This window comes from Notolabrus celidotus, chromosome 5 (genome assembly GCF_009762535.1).
Source record: "Notolabrus celidotus isolate fNotCel1 chromosome 5, fNotCel1.pri, whole genome shotgun sequence".
In the NCBI taxonomy this organism is placed as follows: domain Eukaryota; kingdom Metazoa; phylum Chordata; class Actinopteri; order Labriformes; family Labridae; genus Notolabrus; species Notolabrus celidotus.
In genome coordinates, this window is record NC_048276.1 from 8,799,371 (window position 1) to 8,823,964 (window position 24,594).

The 24,594-nt window shown below is 41.6% G+C and overlaps 1 protein-coding gene across 5 annotated transcripts in view; it reads left to right on the forward strand.

Moving 5' to 3' along the window:
* The window catches only part of synj1 (synaptojanin 1), a 32,839-nt gene that overhangs the window by 4,319 nt on the left and 3,926 nt on the right, over positions 1–24,594 (forward strand). For 2 of the 5 annotated variants that reach the window (XM_034683849.1, XM_034683850.1), the window contains exons 6-28: positions 1,107–1,190; positions 4,328–4,389; positions 7,604–7,700; positions 9,024–9,199; positions 9,282–9,363; positions 9,479–9,631; positions 10,754–10,919; positions 11,321–11,344; positions 11,825–12,016; positions 12,227–12,311; positions 13,395–13,535; positions 13,623–13,815; positions 13,904–14,062; positions 14,184–14,340; positions 14,697–14,823; positions 14,957–15,169; positions 15,253–15,331; positions 15,448–15,613; positions 15,722–15,904; positions 17,123–17,251; positions 20,692–20,744; positions 22,163–22,352; positions 22,445–22,683. In XM_034683849.1, the coding sequence (XP_034539740.1) occupies positions 1,107–1,190; positions 4,328–4,389; positions 7,604–7,700; positions 9,024–9,199; positions 9,282–9,363; positions 9,479–9,631; positions 10,754–10,919; positions 11,321–11,344; positions 11,825–12,016; positions 12,227–12,311; positions 13,395–13,535; positions 13,623–13,815; positions 13,904–14,062; positions 14,184–14,340; positions 14,697–14,823; positions 14,957–15,169; positions 15,253–15,331; positions 15,448–15,613; positions 15,722–15,904; positions 17,123–17,251; positions 20,692–20,744; positions 22,163–22,352; positions 22,445–22,683 (3,150 nt within the window). The remainder of the gene's footprint in view (positions 1–1,106; positions 1,191–4,327; positions 4,390–7,603; positions 7,701–9,023; positions 9,200–9,281; positions 9,364–9,478; positions 9,632–10,753; positions 10,920–11,320; positions 11,345–11,824; positions 12,017–12,226; positions 12,312–13,394; positions 13,536–13,622; positions 13,816–13,903; positions 14,063–14,183; positions 14,341–14,696; positions 14,824–14,956; positions 15,170–15,252; positions 15,332–15,447; positions 15,614–15,721; positions 15,905–17,122; positions 17,252–20,691; positions 20,745–22,162; positions 22,353–22,444; positions 22,684–24,594) is intronic. The other 3 variants (XM_034683851.1, XM_034683853.1, XM_034683854.1) reach the window with 3 other exon arrangements.

Sequence of the window (24,594 nt, forward strand, 5' to 3'; positions counted from 1 at the left end):
TGGATGGAACCATTTAAGTATACTGGTTTGGATGGTTAGCAAGAAAATAATGGAATAAACCAACTCTTCCAGGCTTAATTGGGAGTTGAGATTTATAATTTGTTGCTTATCATCAGTGGATGATTTATTTCTCCAGCAGGGTTAGTCCAAGTGGTTCCAGGCTTTGTAACATGATTGCTTTTTATCTTGAGCACACTTGCCTCTAAAGTCACATGACCTTGGTTAATACAGTGTATTTAAGCACTGGTTATGAGTGTTCAGGAGCAAATCTGTTGCAAACATCATTGCGTCAGACTTCTGTGCTGACGCTGTGGAGTAAAAATGGCCACCAATAATAACTTTGGATTCTGAGGAGACGAGGATTATTGTGGTCATTATGCTGATATTACCACCATTCTGAAGCCTTTCTACTTCGGAGTAATTTGAAGTTCCTCACAGAGTGATCTTCAGTCGAGTCAGCAGCCAAAAGCCAAACTGTTGATTTGAATATGTAAGGTTACTTTCACGCTTCCTGTTGCCGAAAATGACTGGTTTGCATTTTCCCTTTTCATAGTTCCTGTTTCACATAACAAAGGAGGGGCTGTAGGTTGGAGAGAATAAGTGGAACAACTACAAATAACACTTAAATATAAAGCACCAATTCACTCATATTTACACTAATACACTCATAAGCTTCAGAGACGTGAGGCTAATTGTAGGGTTTTTTTCGTTGGATTGCATTGTCGATATGTGTTTTGGTTATTTAGCCCATGTTATTTTGATGACTAATGTTATTATGTTAAAGGATTTGGGCCTCTCTGCATGTAACACAGCTTGTTGTAAGGATTTCTCTTTTGTGTTACTTAAGCAGCCACAAACACACATGACTGATCCATCCACAACATGAAGTGAAGTCTTTTGTCATTGAGGAATTCTCATTTTGTCAGTTCCTTGTGGTTTTAATGTTTTTTAAAGGAAAAATACATCTTCATTTTCCCCTTTTATCCTTCGGTAATGTGTGTAAGTGTGGCTTAAGTCCATATAACTTGGAAGTTGCATGCTTTGTTCAAATCAATAACTCATTCTCTGTGCTCTATGAAATACATATTTTATGTTCTTTTTTTTAGGTCATCTTCCTGGATGACAAAGTCTCATCGTTCATCCAGATCCGTGGGTCCATCCCTCTTTTCTGGGAGCAGCCAGGAATCCAGGTAATGGAAACTGAATCTTATCTGTAAAGCCAGCTTGTAATCCTGAACATGTGAGGTTTTCATATATTAATCCACATTATATGAAAATCATAAATCAGCCCTCTTGTTTGTGTAGAAGCCCAGGACATTGTGTAAATGTTGCAGTTGTAGATAAGGCTCAGTCAGTCTCCTCTGAGTGCACACTGTGACTCTGAAGAAGCTGATTGGAGCTTTTGCAAAACCAGAAACACCTTAATTAAAAACCTAAGTTTTATATATGTCTCAAAGACACATCTAAGGAGATTTTTGAGTGAAAAACTGAACATGCACTGGTTATCATTAGCCACATTTAACACCCTTTGTCCATGCTGTGTTCAGAAAAAGTCCCTTAAGGGTGTTTTGTTGCAACTGAATGGAAATCGGCACCGTAACGGTCTGGATGAGAACCCCCACCTGGTATAACTTTTTCTTTTATCGGTTCTTTCTGGTGCTGGCGCTTTCATACTGCAGTCAGGGGGTTTTCTGTGCAATGTCAGAGACCGGGGTTTAAAAATGAGGCAATCCCATTACCTAGACCAGGACCTGCCCTTACATGCAGACCATAAACAACATCCCTTGGATTCTGCTGTCCTTGTCCTGATATTTCACAGACTACATCAGACGTGTTGGGAGGTTCATGATAGATACAGTGGTTGGTAAAGGGCGTTTCTCTGTTTTCCTCAGCTCCCAGACTTCTTTGGTCAGGTGAGAGCCTGGTCTGAAAACACCCCCCCGGCCATTCCTCTAGATTAATTTGCCGTCCGTCTCCAGGCATCTGGAACAAGCTGTCAAAACTCAGAGGAGGCCAATAAAAAGCCAAGACCATATAAGTCACAGATTCAGTGCACAAGGTCTGCGGTTTGGTCTGAACACAAAGGGGGGGGAATGGGCTCTGGGGTGTTTTCAGACAGAACTGTAGTCCTCCTGCTTGTTAAGCATTGTGTTAGAGTTTAGTCCCCTTCTACCAGATGTGGCTCTTTAGGCTTACTTTCTCTCTCCCCACATTTTCTCTTATTCCTTCCCTGAGCAGGAAGGATAGTTTCAGTTTCAACCAGAAGAAGAGTTATTGATCTCTCTACAGCTTGTTTACACTAGAAATAGTTTGCCGCAGTCGCTCTAAATCAGACTCGTAGTGAAGCTTAACCCTCCTGTTATGTTCGTTTCTCTGGTACAGCAATAATGTTCCTGGGTCAATTTGACCCGGGGCATATTCAATTATCCAAAAGTGTCAGAACCCAAAAAAAACAAATACACATTTTTTTAATCTAATTTTTAACTCCATTACTAACCATTTAAATCAAGATTTAGTCCATTGGTGTTCTTTAATTCTCACAGATCATGGTTCAATGAGGATAACTCTCGTTTTTCATTCAAATGAATGAAATTAATGTTAAATTTATTCATTTTTTTAAATTCTTTATTTTTATTACTGGACAGCAGTTTGTTATACAAAGCATTGACATATAAAAGAGAGAATAATGTTAATTTCCTTTGCTGTCCTCTGTTTTTAAAGATTATTAGAACTAAATACAACCTGGGGGAGACAATATGTTTACATTAGAGTGAGCCAGAGAGGGAGAGATAAGTGACAGAAGATCACATTTAAAAAAAAAAAACCAGAAAACAATATAAACATATAATTAGCTAAGACAAGACAGCATCAACGGGTCCTTGAATGGTATCATCCACAAAATCTGACTATAGGGGTTTTACATACTTAGTCTGTTAAAACTCTTTTTAATGTACATTGGAAAGCCCTAATTATAAATACAATAGTTTTACATGGAATAGATTTTTGTTTATTTTATTTTAAATTTTTATTTTTATTTTTATTTTTATGAATTGATGTTAATAAATTAACACGACACCTCTTCTGTCACATGCTGCCCATATTTTTATGCTGCATTTAGCTGGTTTGGAAGGCATACACTGCCTAAAATAGACTTTAAAAAGGGTCAATTTGACCCGCAACATAACAGGAGGGATAAGGAAACGCTGCTGGATAAGACGCTAATAGTCGGCATTGCATTTAGTCATTAGCTGTAAAAGATAAAACAATACAATCACAGATAAGACTCTAGAAAAACTGCATTCAAACATCTGATCATCAAAGAGGAACTTCTGTGATCATCCCGTGTCTCCTGGATCAGTCACACTCCAGTCGCAGGATGCTATCTGTTCAGTTCCACTAAGTTGTGGAGGGGTTTTTGGTCTGAGGTGTACAGCTGTAACCTGAGTCCTTTCAGATGCCATCTCAGGAAGTTATTAAATATGCATAGCAGAGACCTGCACAACAGAGATAGAGAGAGGAGGGGGACGAGTGACAAAATGGCAGCAGCATGGAGTAAAATGTCTTGCTGCTCATGCAACTGACTCCAGTAAATATAGCAGTCCAAATGAATGATCGCTTCAGATCCAGATTGAGTTTGTGCTGCCTGTGACATCAACTGAGGAGGAGGAGGAGGAGGAAGAGACTGAATGTTGCAGGAGGGATGATTTGATCATCTTCTTTTCACTCTAGCTGATGACGAGCTGTTTAAGGCAGAAAGAAGAGAGATGAGAGAAGAGAGATGAGAGAAGCAGTGCATGTTTTTTTTTTTTTTTGTGATGTGTTCAGGAACAAGTGAGGGCCTGCAGTGATGACTGAGTAGATTTCTGTGCAACAGTGACTGTGCAAGCTTACTGCAAAGCAAGGTGTGGCCATGCAAGGTCAAACCTGCCTTTACTTCCTTGTAAGGCTGTCAGTGTGAGTCAGGCGGTGCCAGTTTACTTAAGACATAGGAAAGGGAATATAAGGGTCAGGGAGTCTTCTGAAAGGTCACACAATGGACTGAAGAGACAACATGATCTCTCTCTACTGCTCAGTGTCTTGTCTCTGTTCAAACATGCTGCCCCTGTGTTGCTGTCATCCTCTGGCGTTTTTGCCTCTTTAAATTCTTCGAACATTTTCTGATCTCTCCGTCCAAACTTCATTCTTCCCCGCCAGGTTTTTCTGGTCATCTTCAACGTGTGTGTCTGCACAACTTTCCTTTCTTAGAGGTTTGATTTGAAGTAAAGAACTGTTACTAGTGTCTTTTTCTTTTTTTTTTTCGTCTTGTCTTGCTGTCTCCTCTCCGCAGGTCGGCTCCCATCGGGTCAAACTCTCAAGAGGATTTGAAGCAAATGCACCAGCGTTCGAAAGGTAATGAAAATGCTCTGTGCCGCCCCGTGTGTACTCACAGGGTTTTTCTGTTGGAGCATGTACCAGTTTCCAGCTGCTTTATGTGGCCTAAAACAGATTACTAGTCCTCTGAGGAGCTAGGAGACACAATAATATTATGCCTCCTGCAGAACCACGGTAGGGGAACGCTCTGCAGAGTCACAGAGTAGAGATGTTAATTGGAGTGTGTCCTCAGAGGCAGGTTTATTGCAGGGTACAGGAAGGACACATTAGCTCCTCTTGATTAACTGTCGACCTTAATAACCTGTGTTGTACATCCATGACAGACAGTGAAAGTCCTTCTTGATTATGTACACATCTTTTAGAATTGAAATTATTTCACAGTGTTCATTATAATTAAAAACAAATGAAAGATTCTGGGGCGCCGTTGGCCTAGAGGTTTAAGAGCATGCCTCATATACAGAGGCTATAGTCCAAATCCCGGCCTTCCTGTCTCTCTTCAGCTGTCTTACCAAATAAAGGCTAAAATGCCCAAAAATATAACTTAAAAGAAAAATTAAAGGTTCTAAAAATCCTAATTTATTAACAGATGCAGATACCATTCTATCACTCTCTGTATCTCTGTCCTTTAAAGTTCCTCCATAACAGCTAATAAAACAGCTCTATTTCAGTGTATTACATCACTCATCTTCTTTAAACAGGCAATAACTTGTAGAGGAAACACTGCCAGTGACAAATATGTGCCTTCCACTGTCGAATCACAGTTTTATAAAAGCTGAATCACATTTGTTTGAATAAGTGTAACATTGGGGGCGCTAATACCCTGGCAGTTTAAGCGTGTGCCTCATTTACAGAGGCTGTAATTCTTGTTGCAGAGGTCGCAGGTTCAACTCCCGGCCTCGACTATTTGCTGCATATCTCCCCCCACTCTCTACTCCCCACATTCCATGTCTCTCTTCAGCTTTCCTATCAAATAAAGGCAAAAATGCCCCAAAAATACAACTTTAAAAGAGATTAGTGCAACACAATTCTAATTCACAAGTTAAGAACCTATCACACTGATGCTAAACATGGTTTAATGTATACATATGCAGTGATTTGATCGATTTGTACATGTATCTTGCACATTCGTCTACTTAAATAAAACTAATTTATCTCATATCGCAGCCTTAAAGTCCAACCTTGACAAATTAGTAGGGTTGGGTACATTTTAAATTGTATCAATTCCAGTCTGATTCCACTTATGGATTTGGGTTCTTATCGACTCCTGATTCCTATTCCATTATACTTGGAGAGTAATAAAACATTAAATATTACAAGACCGGGGCGCTGGTGGCCTAGCGGTCTAAGCGCCCCACATACAGAGGCTACAGTCCTCGTCGCAGGGGTTGCCGGTTCGATTCCCGGCCAGTCGACCATTTCCTGCACGTCTTCCCCCGCTCTCCACTCCCCACATTTCCTGTCTATCTTCAGCTATCCTATCCAATAAAAAAAGGCAAAAAAAAAAAAATATTACAAGACCAAAAGTTAGTCTGCCTTTATTATTGGGACATTAAGGTGCATTTTGGCCAGAAGTTAAGGGGACTTTTAGCCCCCCAGAACTTCTCTTTCAGGAACTACATAGTTCCTGAGGCCCCATTGTTGTCTGTGTTTTGACCGTGGGCTGAGGTTCCGGGAAAATTATGCAAACCAGGCCAGGCTCTCAAAAGTGAACCATTAACTGACACATTGATTTTTTCTTTTGTCCTTTGTTAAACATTAAGTCCTCTTCCTTATCATAGATCAATAAGGATAATTACAAACCAAGACTGTATGAATAAATAAAAGGAAAACAGAACAGAAGCACATTAATATATAATATGATATCAAATTACATCATGTATTTTGCATACCTAAATGCTGGTGACTCCACCAGTCACTCCACCAGTGGCAAAGAGATGTAACACCTTCACCACAGATCTTACCCCTGCACAGAGACTTTCCTCCACTTCCTCTTTGTTCATCTTGCCCCTCACAGCTAAAGTGAGTTTCTGCACTACAGGGACTCTTATTATAAGCTCTCTGAACTCATATCTAACAAAAATATTTTAGAAATATTTGTAGACATGATTCGTTTACCTGTACCAGAGTGTGACGAGATGTTACTTCAGCTTCAGCAAATCATATCCACAAATCTCAGGAGTTTGGAGCCGGTTTCAAGCCTTCAAATTAATCCTCTAATTTTCATCTTTGGTTGACATACTAGAGAATGAGAGTCAGCATCTGAGTAACACTTAATCAGATTTACTGAAAAACACTTCTGTCATGGATTGTTGGGCCATCTGGGAAAAAAGATGATCCTTCTGTAGCTGTCCTGTTGTCATTGTTACACTGTTTCTCAGTTCAACACAACATGTTGCAGGTAAACAATGAGGACCATGTGGAGCTTTACACCAGACATCTTGGTATTTAGACAGAGGACTCTGATCAGTGGTATCCTGAACATGCAAAGACAAAGCTTATCAGATGGTACACCATTTGTACTTTTTGATGAGTCACTCATTTCTTCACACTAACAGTTGGCAACACAACTTGTCTTTCTCAGTATCTGTCTGGACCAGATCTCACAGCTCATCCCTTTGTAGTACGCATTTCTTTTTTGCGGTGGCAGGGTAATATATCTCTGTTGGAATTCCTTAGATAGAACAAGGCCTCTTTTTATAAACAGACTGCTGGATGATGCCTCCATTCTGTCCATTTTTACAATTTAATAACCTTTGCTCTAGAGGCCCTGAGGTTATTTTAATATATTGTCTTGGCACTGTCCTCACTTTGTCTCTCTAGTTTCTAAAACTTCAGAGAAACATATTCCTCACCTGAGAAACTGTCTCAGTGTGAACACAAGGATCAGTCTACCTCTGCTAGTTTGGTGCAGGGAGATGGAGATATACTGTACATCAAACTGGTAGAACTGGATTGAACCTAGACTGTGTTAGCAAGCAGTTTGACTTAAGAATGCAGAATAGACATGTCAGTCAGTTACTCATGGCTTTCTGTTTCGTGTCTCTGTGAATGTTGGCCCAGCAGGTGTCGAAATATGCTGACAGGTCTCACAAATGTGTGAAATTATACAGCTTAAGCGTTGGTAACAAGCGTTTAGACTTCAGTATGTTGGGATGAATGCTGTTATTTAACCAGTTATGTCATTTTTTTGGAGCTTCACAATGCTTATTATGTGTGTTCATGTGTTTTCCAGACACTTCACAGCGCTGCGGAGGTTGTATGGAAAACAGGTGATCATCAACCTGCTTGGGAGTAAGGAAGGAGAACACATGCTCAGCAAAGCATTCCAAGTAAGAGGAACCATTATGTGTCTTAACACTGTAACAATGCACTGAAAGGAATGTATCTGCTGCTCCCTACAAAACAGGCAATGTTGAAAGACGCTGGCAGAAGGTACATGGTTTCTTTCTGTTAGTTAACCCGACACAGGAGTAACAGTAGAGAATTCCTTCTTGTGCTATTTACTCATTTTCAAGATTCTGTTCCTCACCTACAAGGCCATCAACAACTTAGCTCCTCAGTACCTCATTGACCTCCTCCATACTAAAATTCCCACCCGTAGTCTCAGGTCCTCCCCTTCCATCCAACTCAGCCTCCCACCTGCTCGCTTAACCACCATGGGGTCAAGAGCCTTCAGCCACTCGGCCCCCGCCTCTGGAACTCTCTCTCCCTGGACGTACAAAATTCCACATCTCCCACCACCTTCAAATCCCGCCTAAAAACTCACCTTTTCCTCCAAGGTTACGCACTCTAATCAGTCTCCCTGGGACTGGAATGACTTCCCCTCCCATTTCATCTTTCCAGTATTGTATCTTTATTCTAATGTATGTATTTTCTTTACAGTTGAGTGTTGCTTTTATTATTGCTATGTTGCAAGGTGACCTTGGGTGTCCAGAAAGGCACCTATAAATAACATGAATTATTATTATTGTTACTGTATCTTGATATGACACTTTACAGAAGGTACTTTGAATGTACTTTCTATTTAGAGTAAGTAAATTGGATAAAATTGTAAGCTGCCTTTTGCTGCTTTCACAGATTACAATTAGTGGTGAACTGATATCGGTTTTCCAACTGCAAATGCCAAAAATTAAAGAGCAGATCAGCTGATGGCCGATAAATAATAGAGGTGCTATATTGCTGTTGTTGATTTTTTGCATTTGATAAAATACAACAATTTCATAATAACAAAGAAATAGACCCGAACAGCTGATCAGTGTGCTGCAGCAGCAGATTACGTTGGTGTTGTGTCCATAAATAGTGCAAAAACAAATTCGAAGTAGAGTGTACATCTAAACCGAGTCGAGTGCTTGGGTCAGAGTCTCTCAAAATGAGCTTAATTACATGGCAGACTTGGCCCCATCTGCAGAAAACTGTAGCCTAGCTTGCGTGCTGTTCCTCCCGGCATTAAAGGGCAGTTTCTCATTAAAGGGGCCAAGCTGACCATCTTCAATTGTCACTAGTAGTGACATGTGACTCATAAAACCCCACTTCAAAAATACTGAACTATCCCTTTAAATTGGTCTAAATCAATGCTATGTATGTATTCTAATTTTCTGCATTCAGTTTGAACCTGTGGGAATAATTCGTCTCCTTCTCTCTGTCATTTTCAGAGTCACTTGAAGGCCTCAGAGCACGCATCATTCGTGAAAATGGTGAACTTTGACTACCACGCAAATGTGAGGGGAGGTAAGGCCGACAAGCTTCACAGTGTCCTCAAACCTTACCTCAGCAAGTTCATCGAGGAGTGTGGCTTCTTCTACTACTCGGGAGAGACCGGCATCACAAGGTAAGACACAATAAACATGAACAGAGTTGTGTGAAATGTCAGGTGTGTTATTGTATCTGAACATTGTAACCTGTCATTGTAGGACTCAGGGTGGGACCATCAGGACAAACTGTCTGGACTGTCTGGACAGAACCAACAGTGTGCAGGCCTTTTTTGCCCTTGAGGTACGAGTCTGCCACAGTCTGCTGCATGCCCTTTTTTGTCTCTGAAATAGCGATTTTATCTATTGTTTAAAAGGGATTAGGCTTTAATCTGACCCTCTGTCCCTCGCTGCACCAGATGCTGCCAAAACAGCTCGAGGAAATGGGCCTGACAGAGAAACCTCAGCTGGTGGCCAGGTTCCAGGAGGTTTTTAGGACTATGTGGTCTGCCAACGGAGACTCCGTCAGCAAGATCTATGCGGGCACAGGTGCCCTGGATGGCAAAGCCAAGGTACACAATAGACTTACAATGCAAACACATTAATTTAGTTTAACCACAGAGGCGAACCTTTAATTTGAAGCAGGTTGGACGGGTTTGCCTCACATGTCGGATAACAACGAGTAATCGCATCAAACAGCACATGAAGTGAGATTGTTTAAAGTTTAACATCACAACTGTACAAATATATTTTCATCATGAACCAAAAATGGCCTGAAATGTTGAAAAAATATTGATCTTTAAGCTTGGAAGACATTCAACCCCCAAAAAATCACCTTTTTAATGAAGTATATGTAAAATGAAAGAAGGGAAAACTATTACAGCAACAAAAAAGAAATGGCCACCACTGTGCAGTAAAGGCCTGAAGCCCCATACTAAGTGTGTTATTTTAAACCATGGTAGTGGACTGTGCTTTGTGCATGCAGTGACAGAGTCCACCATCTCTGTTTGTAGAGCTGTGTGCTTCTGTTTCTTAACTCTCGTGTGCTATCTCTTTCCGCTGTCCTCTGGATCTCTCTCCCTCTGTGGTAAGTGAACGAGCCAGTCCATGTTGTTTTTGAGCCGTGGGTCTTTTTTGGGGTATTTTTTTTTTATTTCAAGTGTCTTGTGGGTAGAAATGATGATGATAATGGTGATGATGATTATGATGGAGGATGGGATGGGATGGGTAGGGTAGGACCTCCTTTTAAAAACAACTTTATTTCATGGATTCTGTCTCGACCTGGCAACTCTCAAAAGCTCCACAGGGATCCCTTCTGATCTGAAACCAAGAGATGAGGACCAAAAATGCAACAGTCCTTGTTTGTTGAGTGATCATTGTCTGGCCCAAATTATATCTGATTTCTGATTGGATATGCCTGGAGTAATTGATCCAATTCACATTAAATTTTATATCATTACACACCCTTTATGGAAATCTTGCACCTTGTGAAGCCGTTTTGATCCTTTATGGTCTGTTGAACAGTCTTATTTTACTCAACTTCTCTGATGTGTTCCTCCTTTTCTTTTCTTCTATGGTTGCAGTTGGAAACTGCCTTTTTTTTTAAATTTTTTACACCAAATGAAGATTGGGCTTATATAAAATAAAGAAGGCCCTATCTAATTGTGTGCATTTATTTGTGTGTGTGTGTGTAGGCGGGAAAGCTAAAAGACGGAGCCCGTTCTGTGACTAGAACCATCCAGAACAACTTCTTCGACAGCTCTAAGCAGGAGGCCATCGACATCCTGAGGTTGGGCTCCACGCTCAACAGTGACCTGGCAGACAAAGCTCGGGCCTTGCTCACCACATCTAGTCTTTACGGTAATTCATCACAACTTAGATTATATAACACTCAAGGTTACTGAATCATCAGATTGCATCTTGTTTAAAATCTACTCACAAATATGCTTACAACTGCAAATGCTCCTGTCTACTTTTGCAATACTACAAATACTATTTCCTTGTTTCCTTTGAATTGTTTGAGATTTGATGAGTTTTAACCAGCAGCTGTTGTAGCTTTGTTAGCCATCAGCTAATCTTCACAATGGCAGGGTTTGTCCTCTACTCTGTGTCAAGTGGGAAGTGTAATCTCTGTGTGTCAGCTCGCAGCCCCAGTTAGATTAATGCTGACCTACTGCTCTTCTGGCATTATCTGTCAAAGCACTGGTTAACCCCGCCCTTCTCTCCCTCTCTCTCCCTGCTGCTCTTGCGCACAATCTTAGTCACTGAGCCGGTATTACAATCAGGTATAGTAACTGACCAACTGCCCCCCCAGTGGACGGGTCTTTTCATCCTGTCACACAGTTGTCCTATCCGTTGTGTTTGCTGCATCTTTCATTCATTTGTAATCCAATGCTGGTAGTGGTTTTATCCTCTGCCTGTTGCGTAACACCAGGATTTTGAAAGAGTGATTGAAAGCAATTTTGCAATGAGATTTGGCCTCACTCTGAGAGGAAAGTTACAGACAGACATGAACCATTACCAAGGTTGTTTATGTAAATGTTATCTGTATTTTAGCAGCAGTTCTAGTGTGTTTCCTTCCTCCCATGCCTCATGTTATAGAACATTGTTTCCATCCTCCTCTGGTGTATTTGAACGTTTCCCATTTTGTTGTATTTTTTTTAATCCTTTCCCCATTTCCTGAATGCCGCCTTTCCTGCAAAAACATACACATACTCACATGCATACCATTTCACACTCTAACCCCGCTCTCCACACATCTACAGCTTCCCCAAGGGTTTTACTGGGAATGTGTCAGAACTACCAAAAATACACAAAGCCCAAGCAGATCCGAGTGTGTGTGGGCACCTGGAACGTCAACGGGGGTAAACAGTTTCGAAGCATTGCTTTCCGCAACCAGACTCTCAATGACTGGCTGTTGGATGCTCCAAAGAAAGCAGGGCATCCTGAGTTTCAAGGTGTGTTTATTTATCTCCATTTGCTCGCAGTAAATATTATCTTGATGCTTGTATGCTGAGAATTAAAAGGGAAGATCAGAATTTGAGGTAGCTGTTCCTCAAGAAAAACATTAGAATAAAATAAAGAAACTAAAATAAAGTCTTATTAAGGTTTAAATTATACTCCAGTTACAGTAACACTTCTGTTGTCTGTCTAATTTCTCTCCTCAGACACCAAAGCCAACCCCATCGATGTCTTTGCCATCGGCTTTGAAGAAATGGTTGAACTGAATGCTGGAAACATTGTCAGTGCCAGGTATGAGCAGGTGTTCTACCTAAGATAATGGACCCCCTCTGAGACATTTTAGGGGTGACCAAGATTTCTTTTCAGATTCAAATTTTTCTCTTGAGGTAGTTATAATTAATCTGATCTGGCTTATATCACTCATCCACATACCAAATCTTTCAGTCGGGTGTCTTCAATAGTAACAAAGAGGATTTGTTAACAAAGTTCCCTCTGATGCACTTTAGCTTGTTTTAGCTTGTGTTCAATCAATCCATCAATCTTTATTTATGTTGCGCCAAATCACAACAAACGTTATCTCAAGATGCTTTTACAAACAGAGCCGGTCTAGACTGTACTCTATGTTAAATTATTAACAAAGACCCAACATCAAGACTAGATAAGATCCAGTCCCATCTTACAGACAGGACTCAGTCTGATCTCATCTTAATCCACCATGAGCAGAGCACTTTGCAGCATTTAGCAAGTTACAGCTGCAAGGACAAACTTCCTTTAACAGGCAGAAACCTCCAGCAGGACCAGACTCATGTTAGACACACATCTGCTGAGACTGAGTTGGGGTTGGAAAGAGGGATAGAGGAGAGGAGGAGAGAGATGATGATAGTGATGAGACCGATAGTATTACCTGTAGCAGCTGGAGTCTGCCTACGTCTATGGCAGTGACTCAGAGGAACCTATGAGACAAGGGAGCTCAGAGACTCCAGAAAGGTCTATGGTTAGTAACTTTAATGGGACAGGAAGAGTTAAAGTGAGTGATAAGGGGAGGGAGGGGATCCCAGTGTGTCAGTTCCCCCGGCAGTCTAAGCCTATAGCAGCATAACTAAGAGCTGGTCCAAACCTGAGCCAGCTCTAACTGTAAGCTTTATCAAAAAGGAACATTTTAAGCCTACTATTAAAAGTAGAGAGGGTGTCTGCCTCCCAGACCCTGACTGGTAGATGATTCCAAAGGAGAGGAACCTGATAACTGAAGGCTCAACCTCCCATACTATTGTTCTAGAGGGGTAATAGAGCACTGTGAGCTCTTGTAGATAAGAGTTGAGTCGTTTACTCGTCTTTGTCATAACTGTGGTTTTTTTGTTTTCGTTTTCTTCTCAGCACCACAAACCAGAAACTTTGGGCGGCCGAGCTGCAAAAAAACATATCCCGGGATCACAAGTATGTGCTGCTTGCTTCAGAGCAGCTGGTGGGAGTGTGCCTGTTTGTTTTTATCCGCCCACAGCACGCGCCCTTTATCAGGTATGAAGTGTACATGCTTGACAAATTATTCCAGGTTTTACAAGTAGCATGGTGTTTAATGTAGTCCTGCCTTTTGTTGTTTTCTAGGGATGTAGCTGTAGATACTGTGAAGACTGGAATGGGCGGGGCTACAGGCAACAAAGGAGGTGTTGCCATCCGCATGCTGTTCCACACCACAAGCATCTCCTTCGTCTGCTCCCACTTTGCTGCTGGACAGTCACAGGTCAAGGAGAGGAACGATGACTACAATGAGATCACACGCAGACTCAGCTTCCCCATGGTAACAACCGAAACAGTGCTTGATAGTCTGGTTTTGACACATTTATGCATAAAATAAAGCATAACCACATCTATCCTGTCCACGTCAGGGTCGTCTGCTGTACTCACACGACTACATTTTCTGGTGCGGAGACTTCAACTATCGGATCAGCCTGCCCAACGAGGAAGTAAAGGACCTGATCAAGCAGCAGAGCTGGGATGCTTTGATGGCAGGAGACCAGCTGTTGGACCAGAAGAATGCTGGTTTGGTATGACCTTCAACACACATGCATGTTTGCAGAAATCATAACTTCTGCTTCCTCTTCAAATAACACTTTGCAGAAAAATTTCGCTTTTCACAGCCTGCACTGATGCCAAACTATATTACAGGTTTTCCGAGGCTTCATTGAGGGGAAGTTAGATTTTGCTCCCACCTACAAGTATGACCTCTTCTCTGAGGATTACGACACCAGCGAGAAATGCCGCACGCCAGCCTGGACCGACCGCATCCTCTGGAAGAGGAGGAAGTGGAACTTTGACAAAATAGGTAGGATGGGAAGCCACTACCTAGATTTCGATTTCGATTTCTTCTTCTTCTTCTTCTTCTTCTTCTTCTTCTTCTTCTTCTTCTTCTTCTTCTTCTTCTTCTTACTCTTACTCTTACTCTTACTCTTATTCTTATTCTTATTCTTATTCTTATTCTTATTCTTATTCTTATTCTTACTCTTATTCTTATTCTTCTTCTTATTCTTATTCTTACTCTTACTCTTCTTCTTATTCTTCTTCCCCGCTGCTTTCCTATGTTCTGATATTAAATCCAAATAAGTCTTAACTCCTGAAAAACAAGGGATTGTTTAATCTTGAAAGCCTCATTACCTACATATATTTTTAATTTTTCTGCAGCTGAGGAGATGAATGTAGTAGGGGCAACTTCCACATCTGGAGAGAATGAGGATGATCCAGAACACCCTTGGAGCTCTGGGACTCTAAAGTATTACGGCAGGGCTGAGCTGAAGACCTCAGATCACAGGTAAGTAACAATACACATCATATATGGTGTTTTATTACCGCCTTATAATGTACTGCATTTCCCTCTATGTCACATCAATGTTCTGCGCTTCATTCAAAACTCATCCTAAGCAAGGTCATTTGTTTTTCTGTAGGCCTGTGGTGTCCATAATAGACGTGGACATCCTGGAAGTGGACCCAGAGGCTCGGCACCAGGTCTACAAAGACGTCATCGCCCTGCAGGGACCTCCAGACGGCACGATCCTGGTGTCGCTCTGCTCCTCCGGCCCGGACGACTTCTTCGACGATCCCCTCATAGACGAGCTGCTGGAGAAGTTTGCTAATTTTGGAGAGGTCATCCTCATCAGGCGAGTCTGACGTTTCAAACACAGACGGACATGAATCACCTTCAGACTGGACGAATGTATTAACTGTGTCCTTGTTTACGCAGGTTTGTGGAGGAGAAGATGTGGGTGACTTTCTTAGAAGGTTACTCTGCTCTGGCTGCTCTGTCTCTCAGCGCTTCCTCTGTGAGTCATATCTGAGTCTCATATCTGTCATATAAATACACTACATACGTCTGTAACACTTTTTGACATAGCTGCACATCTGATAACTGACGTCTGCTCCATGCTTCACTCATCAGGTGCTCGGCAAGGTGATTGACATCCGTCTGAAGAGTCCCGGCTGGATCAAGAATATGGAGGATGAGATGAGCGTGGAGAGAATCTGTGGAAGCATCCCCACCTCAGCCAGCTCCACGCTCCTTGCTGAGGACACTGACATGGGCGACGATGACTATGATATGGAAGGTAAGGAGTAACAGCCAAGAGATCCTGATCCTTCTCCTGAGAAGGATGGATGCTGTGAGCGGTATAAAATTGCGTGGTTTATTCCTGCCTCCTTGTCTCCTGCACCAGGTGATGTGGATGATGAGGTGGAGGAGATTCTTCCCCAGCACCTGCAGCCTGGAGCAGGCTCTGGCCCTGGATCGTCCCCTCTCCCCTCCCCTCGCGGCAGCCCCTGTCCCTCCCCCACCCACGGCGAACCTGCAGCTCCCAGCAGGCCTGGCAGATCTGCACAACCCCCTCGACCATCACAAGGTAATTACATCACATGTCGCAGGACACAAACCTTGAACCAGGGTTACTAAAGCGTCATTCAATCACCTGCTCAGCCTCGAGTATGCCTGCTGAGATGTAAACTGTGATTCTGTTCTGTTTGAAATGAACCCAAGCAGAGTTCAGTCCAGCTCCACAGAGGAGATATTCAGGTACAATGTCATGTGTGATAAAGAACCTGATGTTTGGTGTTAGAGAGCGTGTGGTGTGACCAATAGAAGAAGAAAAAATCCCTTGTTTCCTTTTGAAACATGTTCTATGGTGTTGTATTAAAATGTGTGCAATGTTGTTTTTATCCTTTCTTTGGTCAAACGTAAATCACAGCTGTGCTCAAAAAACAAGTTTAAAGGTGACACAGTGTTAGGCAATGTTTGTTGGACTTTCAGAAACAAGGCACAAGGCTTGATGTATGTTTGACCAACGTGTTTACATATATAAACTGTTTGTTTGTTTTGAATACGTTGAAGAACTCACGGTCACTTATAAACAAATTCGTTTTTCACTGTTTTTGGCTCTTTTGCAATTTCTAATGAAGTAAAGAAAACTAGATATTTGAAATACTCATGAAATTGTTAAGCCTGGTTTATACATCTGCGTAGGATAGATGTCATAGCCCTGTACCTACCCAGAGGCTTATGCACATAGCCAACACACACCTCCTCCAAAATGTAACGAGGCATTGAATCAACACAGAACGCAATATATTTTTATTGCTGTATTTTTAGTGCAATATTTTTTATTACTATATTGAACTTATGATCTCCTGGAAACGCTCTTTCATTTTGTTTTTACACTGGTATGAACAAAATGACAATAAAGCTTGATTTGATTTGAAGCCCTGTGATTGGTCAGCTGAACGACATTGTAATTCCTGCATTTACAGCACTTCCTGAATCGCCACACATCAGCCATTCATTGCATCTCCTTCGACGTCTCCTCTCTACTCTTCCCTGTAATAATTACTGTATGATAAACAGCATCAGTATCAGCTCTAAAAAGTGAACAGAGAACATAGTGAGCCCGGAAACAGGCGACCCAAATATCAGAGACCACACTGCCCTCAAGCATTTTAGTGGAGTATGTAGTTCTCACGTCCGCGTTGGCCACAGCTGCGTAGGGTCAACACAGAAGTATAAACCAGGCCACCTCAGTTTAACCACTTCCTGTTTGTTTGTAACCGTCTTTATTGTTTCCTCCTAGGACCTCCTGTTGACTTCCAGCCCGGGGCCCCAACATCTCTAAACCTGGAGCCCAAACGCCTGCCTCCCCCTCGTCCCAACGCTCCTCCAGCCAGACCAGCACCCCCTCAACGCCCACCACCACCATCAGGTAAAAGTGACATCCAGACAGCCTGTTAAAAAAAAGAACTAACCCCCTTCAATACACGGGTAACATAGGTGGTATAGCAGGAGATACTTAACACTCTCACCTTTGTCCCAATGCTTCTCTTCACTTCTGAAGGAGGCATGAGCCCCCTCACAGTTAGAAGGGAATCAGCAGGTAAAGTGATGGCTGTAGAAATGTGTGTTTTGTGCTTACATCGCTGAAGCCTTTAAAGTGTTGGCCTAGAGAATGACATTGCATTAGGGCTGACTCAGTAAGCTGCCTCATTAGCTCCTATGCTCAGCTCAGTTGAGGCAATTGCAAAAACAATGGCAATTATGTTGCACGATGGCACGCTCCAGAGTCACTGCTTGTGCAACTTCATATTTTTCAGCTTGTTGTAGCCTTTGTGTTTAGAGAGAGATTTCTGATTTAATTAGATGCCTGTGGTAGCTGCTTAATTTTAGGAAAACAGCGCCTAGAATTAGTTTGTGATAGTGAAAAGCTCAAAATGTAGCGTGCTGCTTGTGCATCACGTTATCACCCCATGTAATGTGAGGTTCATAGAGAAAATGTGGCTCGCCTAGCAGCAATATTTATATCTATGAGGAATGTTTAACTTGTACGGGTTGTTTAAAGGGCATTCCGTATTTTCAACCCTACAGATGAAACCCCTTACTTCTAACCTACTGTGCATTTTTCCCCTGACATGCTTTATTTTGAAAATACTGTTTCCTTTCTTTGGATCTAAGACTGTGGGATTTGTCCCAGCCCACTGCTCGGTAGGAGAGGCAGTGAAGGTAACTGTCGGTTTGTCTTCTAACATCATCAGATGATCCCAGTAGTTTAATTAACACCCAATCATCAATCTTATTGATGCTCCTTTGACAATGATGCGTCACGTTCTGCATCATTGGAGGCCTTCTCACTATAGTTAATGTGAGTAGGAGAGATGTGTTTTGTCGCTTGTTGTTAGAGAATAATATTCTTGCTTGTTGATGTGAAATAGGCAGGGAATGCAAAATGAAGAGGAAGTTCTGGGCTTGGAGAGACTTCATGCATTCCTGCAATTATTTTGCCACTGCAGGCAAATTTAGATGGTTTAGTGCTTCCTCATTTAATATTTTAATGCTCATTAGGCTATTAGTGTAATGCATCTGTGCCATTTAGGAACAAGAAATACATAAACAACAGCAAAGAATGAGGGCAGTCATTTTCCTAATGAGGGTTTATTGTTATTATAAACATTTGTTTGAGGATTGTAGAGTAAATACTGGAACTATTGCAAGAGGATCTTCATTAAAACAACCACTGAGAAGAGAAGAGAGAGAGAGAGAGTCTGTTATTAGCTTTAATAACTGGTGAATAAAAAAGTTAGAAGTCATTATTTAAGACTTAAAATGGTCTTAAAGTCAACTTATCTTCACTACAAGGTTAAAACTGTAATTTGTGATGCCTTTATTTACACCTAATGGCCAAATTCCACCAGATCTGTGTCCAGTCCATCTCCGATCCGTCACAACACCAAATATGATACTTTTCTATTCTAGTCAATGTGTTAACTTCTACTGGATCCACTCCGTTCCGTTCCGGCTGCATCTCTGATCCGGCACATTGGAGCCCTCCAGGTCAGATATGCAAGACTTCTGTTTTTGCAGAAAATCTCAAAAGAGCAGATCGAGTGGGACAGGAAGTCAGGCACCAAAACAAAATGAAAACATCTGGTTAATTTTCAGAATAAAACACCCTTGTTATCACCAGATTGTATTTCTTTTAACTACAACAACAAACCGTCATGATGAGCGGAGCCAGGCCTGGAGTCAACAGGTCAGAGGTTTTCAGAGGACCATAAAGACAACATGGATGAGGAGAGGAGGAGGATTAATCATTGATTCAGTAATTACTGCGGGAAAACCTCGGTCAGATGACTCCAGCTGTCCCACGGCCCTGCCCCGTTCTGCACTCGCAAAACGCAGACCGGACATGGATCTGGTGGGAGTCTGGTGTTATACCTAGCAATCTTTAGTTCCTGGTTTGATATCAATGTCCTTATTTTGAAAGGACACAAAATGTACCTCTGCTAGATCGATAGAGTTATAGGAGAAAATGAAATCAGCTAAGAGACTGATTAAAAGTAGAAAATTCTTGAGCGTACTCTGAAGAAGCATAAGCTCTGTTGTCTGTCTTTGTCTCCCTGTTACCTGTGCGAGGACTACACGTAGAAAGAGAGTGAGAGAGTAGTTAAGATGACAATCTTAATGCTAAATGGTTAGCAGATACAGTTTGGTGAACAGCCAAACAATCATGATGAATCCTCAACCTGCTCGGTCACGTCTGTACGCCTCTCTTCAGCCTTAAGAGAAGAGTCAAAGTGACCCAGCAACCGACATAGCTGCGCTTTAAACCATCATAAACCATCTCACTGATTAAAATCCTCCCATTTCTGACTGTCTTGCAAAGTATTGACACATCCCTAACTAAGATTAGTGTTTGAATCCTACTCATGCAGGTAGATTTTCACTCACAGCATCCCAGGCTTCTTTGCTCTGCTGCATCTTTACCACCATAACGCTTCTCCTATGGCTCCTTGTAAAGTGTACATTTTACAAGATCCGCTGCTTCCTGAAACCCGTGTTGCGCTTTGTGTATAACAGTCATGTGGTTTGGTTTCCTTTGTGCTGCAAAGGACCCAAAAGTCCTGCTCTCCCTCGCCCTGATTCTGCTGCAGGTGAGTGTCACAAACTGTAGCCGTAACATAGCACTTTATAAAGCGAAGGAAAGGGAATATAAGTCAGTGATGTCAGTTTGTAGTTTCCCTAGAAAAGCCTTGTTGTGTTTGTAGTTTTCTTGTACTTTGGTTCTGTAATGATGTATTCATGCTCTGGTACAGCCAGTGCTGGTATCAGGGTGTCAGGTAGGGTTGGGTTGCTTAGCCTATCAGCAACTTGGCCTTTCAACACCTTGCCAATTTGTATGGTGTATGTGTGTGTGTGAGTGTGTGTGTGTGAGGTTAGCTTAACCCCTCTGTCCCAGCACAGTACAGTAAGTTAGTGTATGTGTGTGTGTTGTTGGCAGGATTGACTTGGGTATGATGAATGTAAACAGAAGCAGACATCTAAGTGTCGTGGGAACATGTTCACCGCGCTCTGAAAGGGCTTCAGACAGAGCGCAGTGAAAGATGAGGTGTGTGCTTACAAGCTGTGTGGGTGTACAGTTGGCTCACAGAACAAGGCCTGCCTCTCCTCCAGACCTCCTGCAGCTCAGGAATGACTGAGTCATCACTGATAATGAGTTTAGCCACTGGGAATTTTTCCTGTCACAGGTCGAGGGTGGTTTACAGTAGTAGTGTAGTAGGTGTATTACAGTACCAGATCCCCCTTTAGTAAAGAAAAACCTGAAACTTCTTGATGCTCATGTTTGTGGTCTGTGTGTTTTAACCCTTTCAGGACGAGGACAGGTAGCAGTAGGAGCCCCTGGACCAGGAAGTGTTCCCAGACCGGTAAGTTTATAACTCTGTCATATTATGATATTTATGATTTATTGGCGTTTTTCTTTATTCTAACATCATCACATGTACATAACATGAGCATATAGACATAGTTGTATTACAACATTCTGTCCATCTTTCACTCAACACCCCTTTAACCCACCATACTAGCTACAAATATCAGGAATCAAAGGTCATATCAATTGAGATCCGTTGTAATATCGAGCAAGCAATGTAAAGATAGGTAGGTAGGTGGATGGACGGATAGACGAAAAAAAGAAGGATAGATGAAAAGACGGATAGATAAATTGATAGATGGATAGATAGACGGATAGATAGATGGATAGACGAATGGATAGACGAATGGATAGACAGATGAATAGACAGATGAATGGACGGATAGACAAATGGATAGACGGATGAATGGACGGATAGACGGATGGATAGACGGATGGATAGACGGATGGATAGACGGATGAATAGACGGATAGATGGATGGATAGACGGATAGACGGATGGATAGACGGATGATTAGACGGATGGATGGATAGACAGATAGACAGACAGATAGACAAATGGATAGACGGATGGATAGACGGATGAATAGACGGATGAATAGACGGATGTATAGACGGATGGATAGACGAATGGATAGACGAATGAATAAACGGATGGATAGACGGATGATTAGACGGATGAATAAACGGATGAATAGACGGATGGATAGACGGATGGATAGACGAATGGATAGACGAATGGATAGACGGATAGACGGATAGACGGATGGATGGATGGATGGATGGATGGATGGATGGATGGATGGATGGATGGATGGATGGATGGATAGATAGATAGATAGATAGATAGATAGATAGATAGATAGATAGATAGATAGATAGATAGATAGATAGATAGATAGATAGATAGATAGATAGATGGATGGATGGATTATCGATGGATAGATAGATAGATGGATTATCCATGGATGGATGAATGGATGGATGGATGGATGGATGGATGGATAGATAGATAGATGGATTATCGATGGATAGATAGATAGATGGATTATTGATGGATGGATGGATGGATGGATGGATGGATGGATGGATGGATGGATGGATGGATAGATGGATAGATAGATAGATAGATAGATAGATAGATAGATAGATAGATAGATCTATCTATCTATCTATCTATCTATCTATCTATCTATCTATCTATCTATCTATCTATCTATCTATCTATCTATCTATCTATCTATCTATCTATCTATCTATCTATCAAATCAAAGGAAAGGAAAGGAAAAGAAGAAAAAATATATAATAATGATATATAAACATACATATACACACATACGCATACATACATACATATACATATTGATAGTGTCTCGACTGTATATTAATTTCTACCTGTTCTACTTTTTCTAGAACATCCCTCCTCGAGCTGGGGTAATCAGTATGCCCCCTCAGTCTCGCCCACCAGTTCCCTCTCACCCTGGAGCACCCAGACCCATCCCAGAGGTACATCCCGGGGCCCCTCGGCCCATCCCAGACACCCATCCAGGAGCCCCGCGGCCTGTGCCCAGCGGGCAGGTCAAACCACCTGACCTGCCTCTAGGTAATGAAATAACATCTACTGTATTATTATTGACCCTAGGATGTAATACAGTGTGAATTTACTGCTCAACTCTGCACTATTTCTTCACTCAGGTCCTCCCCCCTCAGGACCACCCCCCACAGAGAGACCCCAGGTTGCCGCACCTTCAGCCCAACTTCCTGCGCCCATGCAGCCCTCGCTTCCAGCTCCACTCCAGCCAGCTGCTTCCGCCAGCGCTGCACCCGCCGGGCCTCCACAGGGTCTCTCCTCTCCTAAGCCCCCTCCACGCTCCCGCTCCTCTCATGCCCTGCCGCCTGATGCTGCCAAGTCTGAGACGGCCCCAGCTGCAGAGGTTGGTGCCAAATTCTTTTTCATTAAATATTTGGAATTTCAACAACAGAACAGAGAGCACTAACATAATCATCTGCTGAGTACACTGAGATATTTCTGCCTGCATGTAATCAAATCTTGTGCTACAGATTATTCCTCCTGCTCTGATTATCAGATGAAATGCTTAAATATGACAAACATAGGAAGCAAGCTCTGCGACTCTTTCTGCTCCTTTGTCTCTCTTCTGATGAGCTCAGTTGTCTTTGTCATTCTTCCTGCTTTTTGTCTCTCTGATACATTTGTCTTTCTCTCACAAGCCGGAGAAGCCCTCAGGGTGAAAGGTACTTTATATTAAACCACCTCTTTGTCTCATCCTCCATAGTCCAACAGTCCTCTGCTCTGATCGTTATTACCTCTCACACATCACACCCAGTAACCTTCCTCTTTCATTTTGTAGTTGATTTTCCTTTCCCGCCTTTTCCTTCTATACGAGGCCATGTATTGTTTGGTGTTAGGCTCATGATATAGAGCATTGTTTGTTTTCTTTCTGTGGTCAACATATCAAACGATGAATGACGTGACGATAAAAACATGTGAATGTGATGTTTGTTGGCCATTTTCCTCTCACTGGTCCTTTCATATCTGCTCACTGTGAGTCAGACGCTGAGAGTGAACACATATGCAATGACATCATTTATTTGAGTTGACATTTTGTTTGATTTGCATTATCTCCTTTATTGTAATTAGCATCAGTGATTGTAAAGTACATACACAACTATGGCAGTTAATGAAGCACAATACATGTTTTAAATGTTGTTTAGAATCTGGATGGATTAAAGGTACCCTGTGGAGCTTCTGATGAGCATCAGTATGGACTTAAAGTTAGTAAGAGGCTCCTTTTGAGATGAGGGCCATGCAAATTAAATTACCTTATTCACCCAAATTTAAGAGCCATTTTTTATTTTCTAATACATCTGAAAAAAGAACAATCATCTTATATTCTAGGTTTTTTAATTAAATGTCAATATCCCTTCACAACAGTACGGTGTCCCTTATCTGTAAAGGGAGTGCACCCTGCCTGACTAAGGCCAGCCTTCTCTCACTGACAGATGCAGGTCACTACGATCAGGGCAAAGCAGCACATAAGCAGGACAAGTTAACCAACAACTTAGGCTGAGTTACAGTGTTGATTTTTGAGGAATTGTTATCAGTGCAGCAGAGTCCTGAAACAACTGTCTAACAGCCAAGAAATATGGTGTCACAGAGTGTGATGTCCAAAAATGGTCTTAAATTGCTCGTGTATGGAACTGCGAAAGACACCAAAGATAAAACCATCATCTGATCCGTCCAATCAACTGCTGGTTGTTTTTTTTTATTATTTATGGTATTTAAATACAGAAACCATAAGTGCTTCATTTTATTCCATTTAAATTAGTTCATTACTTTAATTTAAAAGACACCGAAAACATGATGATGAAATAGGATATGATAATAATACTTAATTGATCCCAGGGAGGGAAATTTGGTTGTTGCTGCAACAGGCATGGTAGGAGTAATACAGGAGGAATAATCTTATAAATAAAAAAATAGATAAAATGAATGAAAAAATAAATAAATAAGAAGAGTTATATACAAATGTTACACAAAGGGATAAATAGTGATAATTATACTGGACAGTTAGGACATGTGATGCAGAAGTGACAGTCATAGGATAGGGTAACACGGTGTGAAAATGACAGACTCAAGCGTTGAAAAACTAAATACTTCTTTTTATTTAATGTGTGTTTTTATCATTGTTTTCCATTCACAATTGCTTATTTCATAAATTAAGGTAAGATCTTCAAAGTGTCTTTTTTTCTAAGAAAAATTAGTCTTGAAAAGAGGGGGGGGGCATCTTGTATTCAAATTGAAAGGAAAGTAGCTCTGAATAATA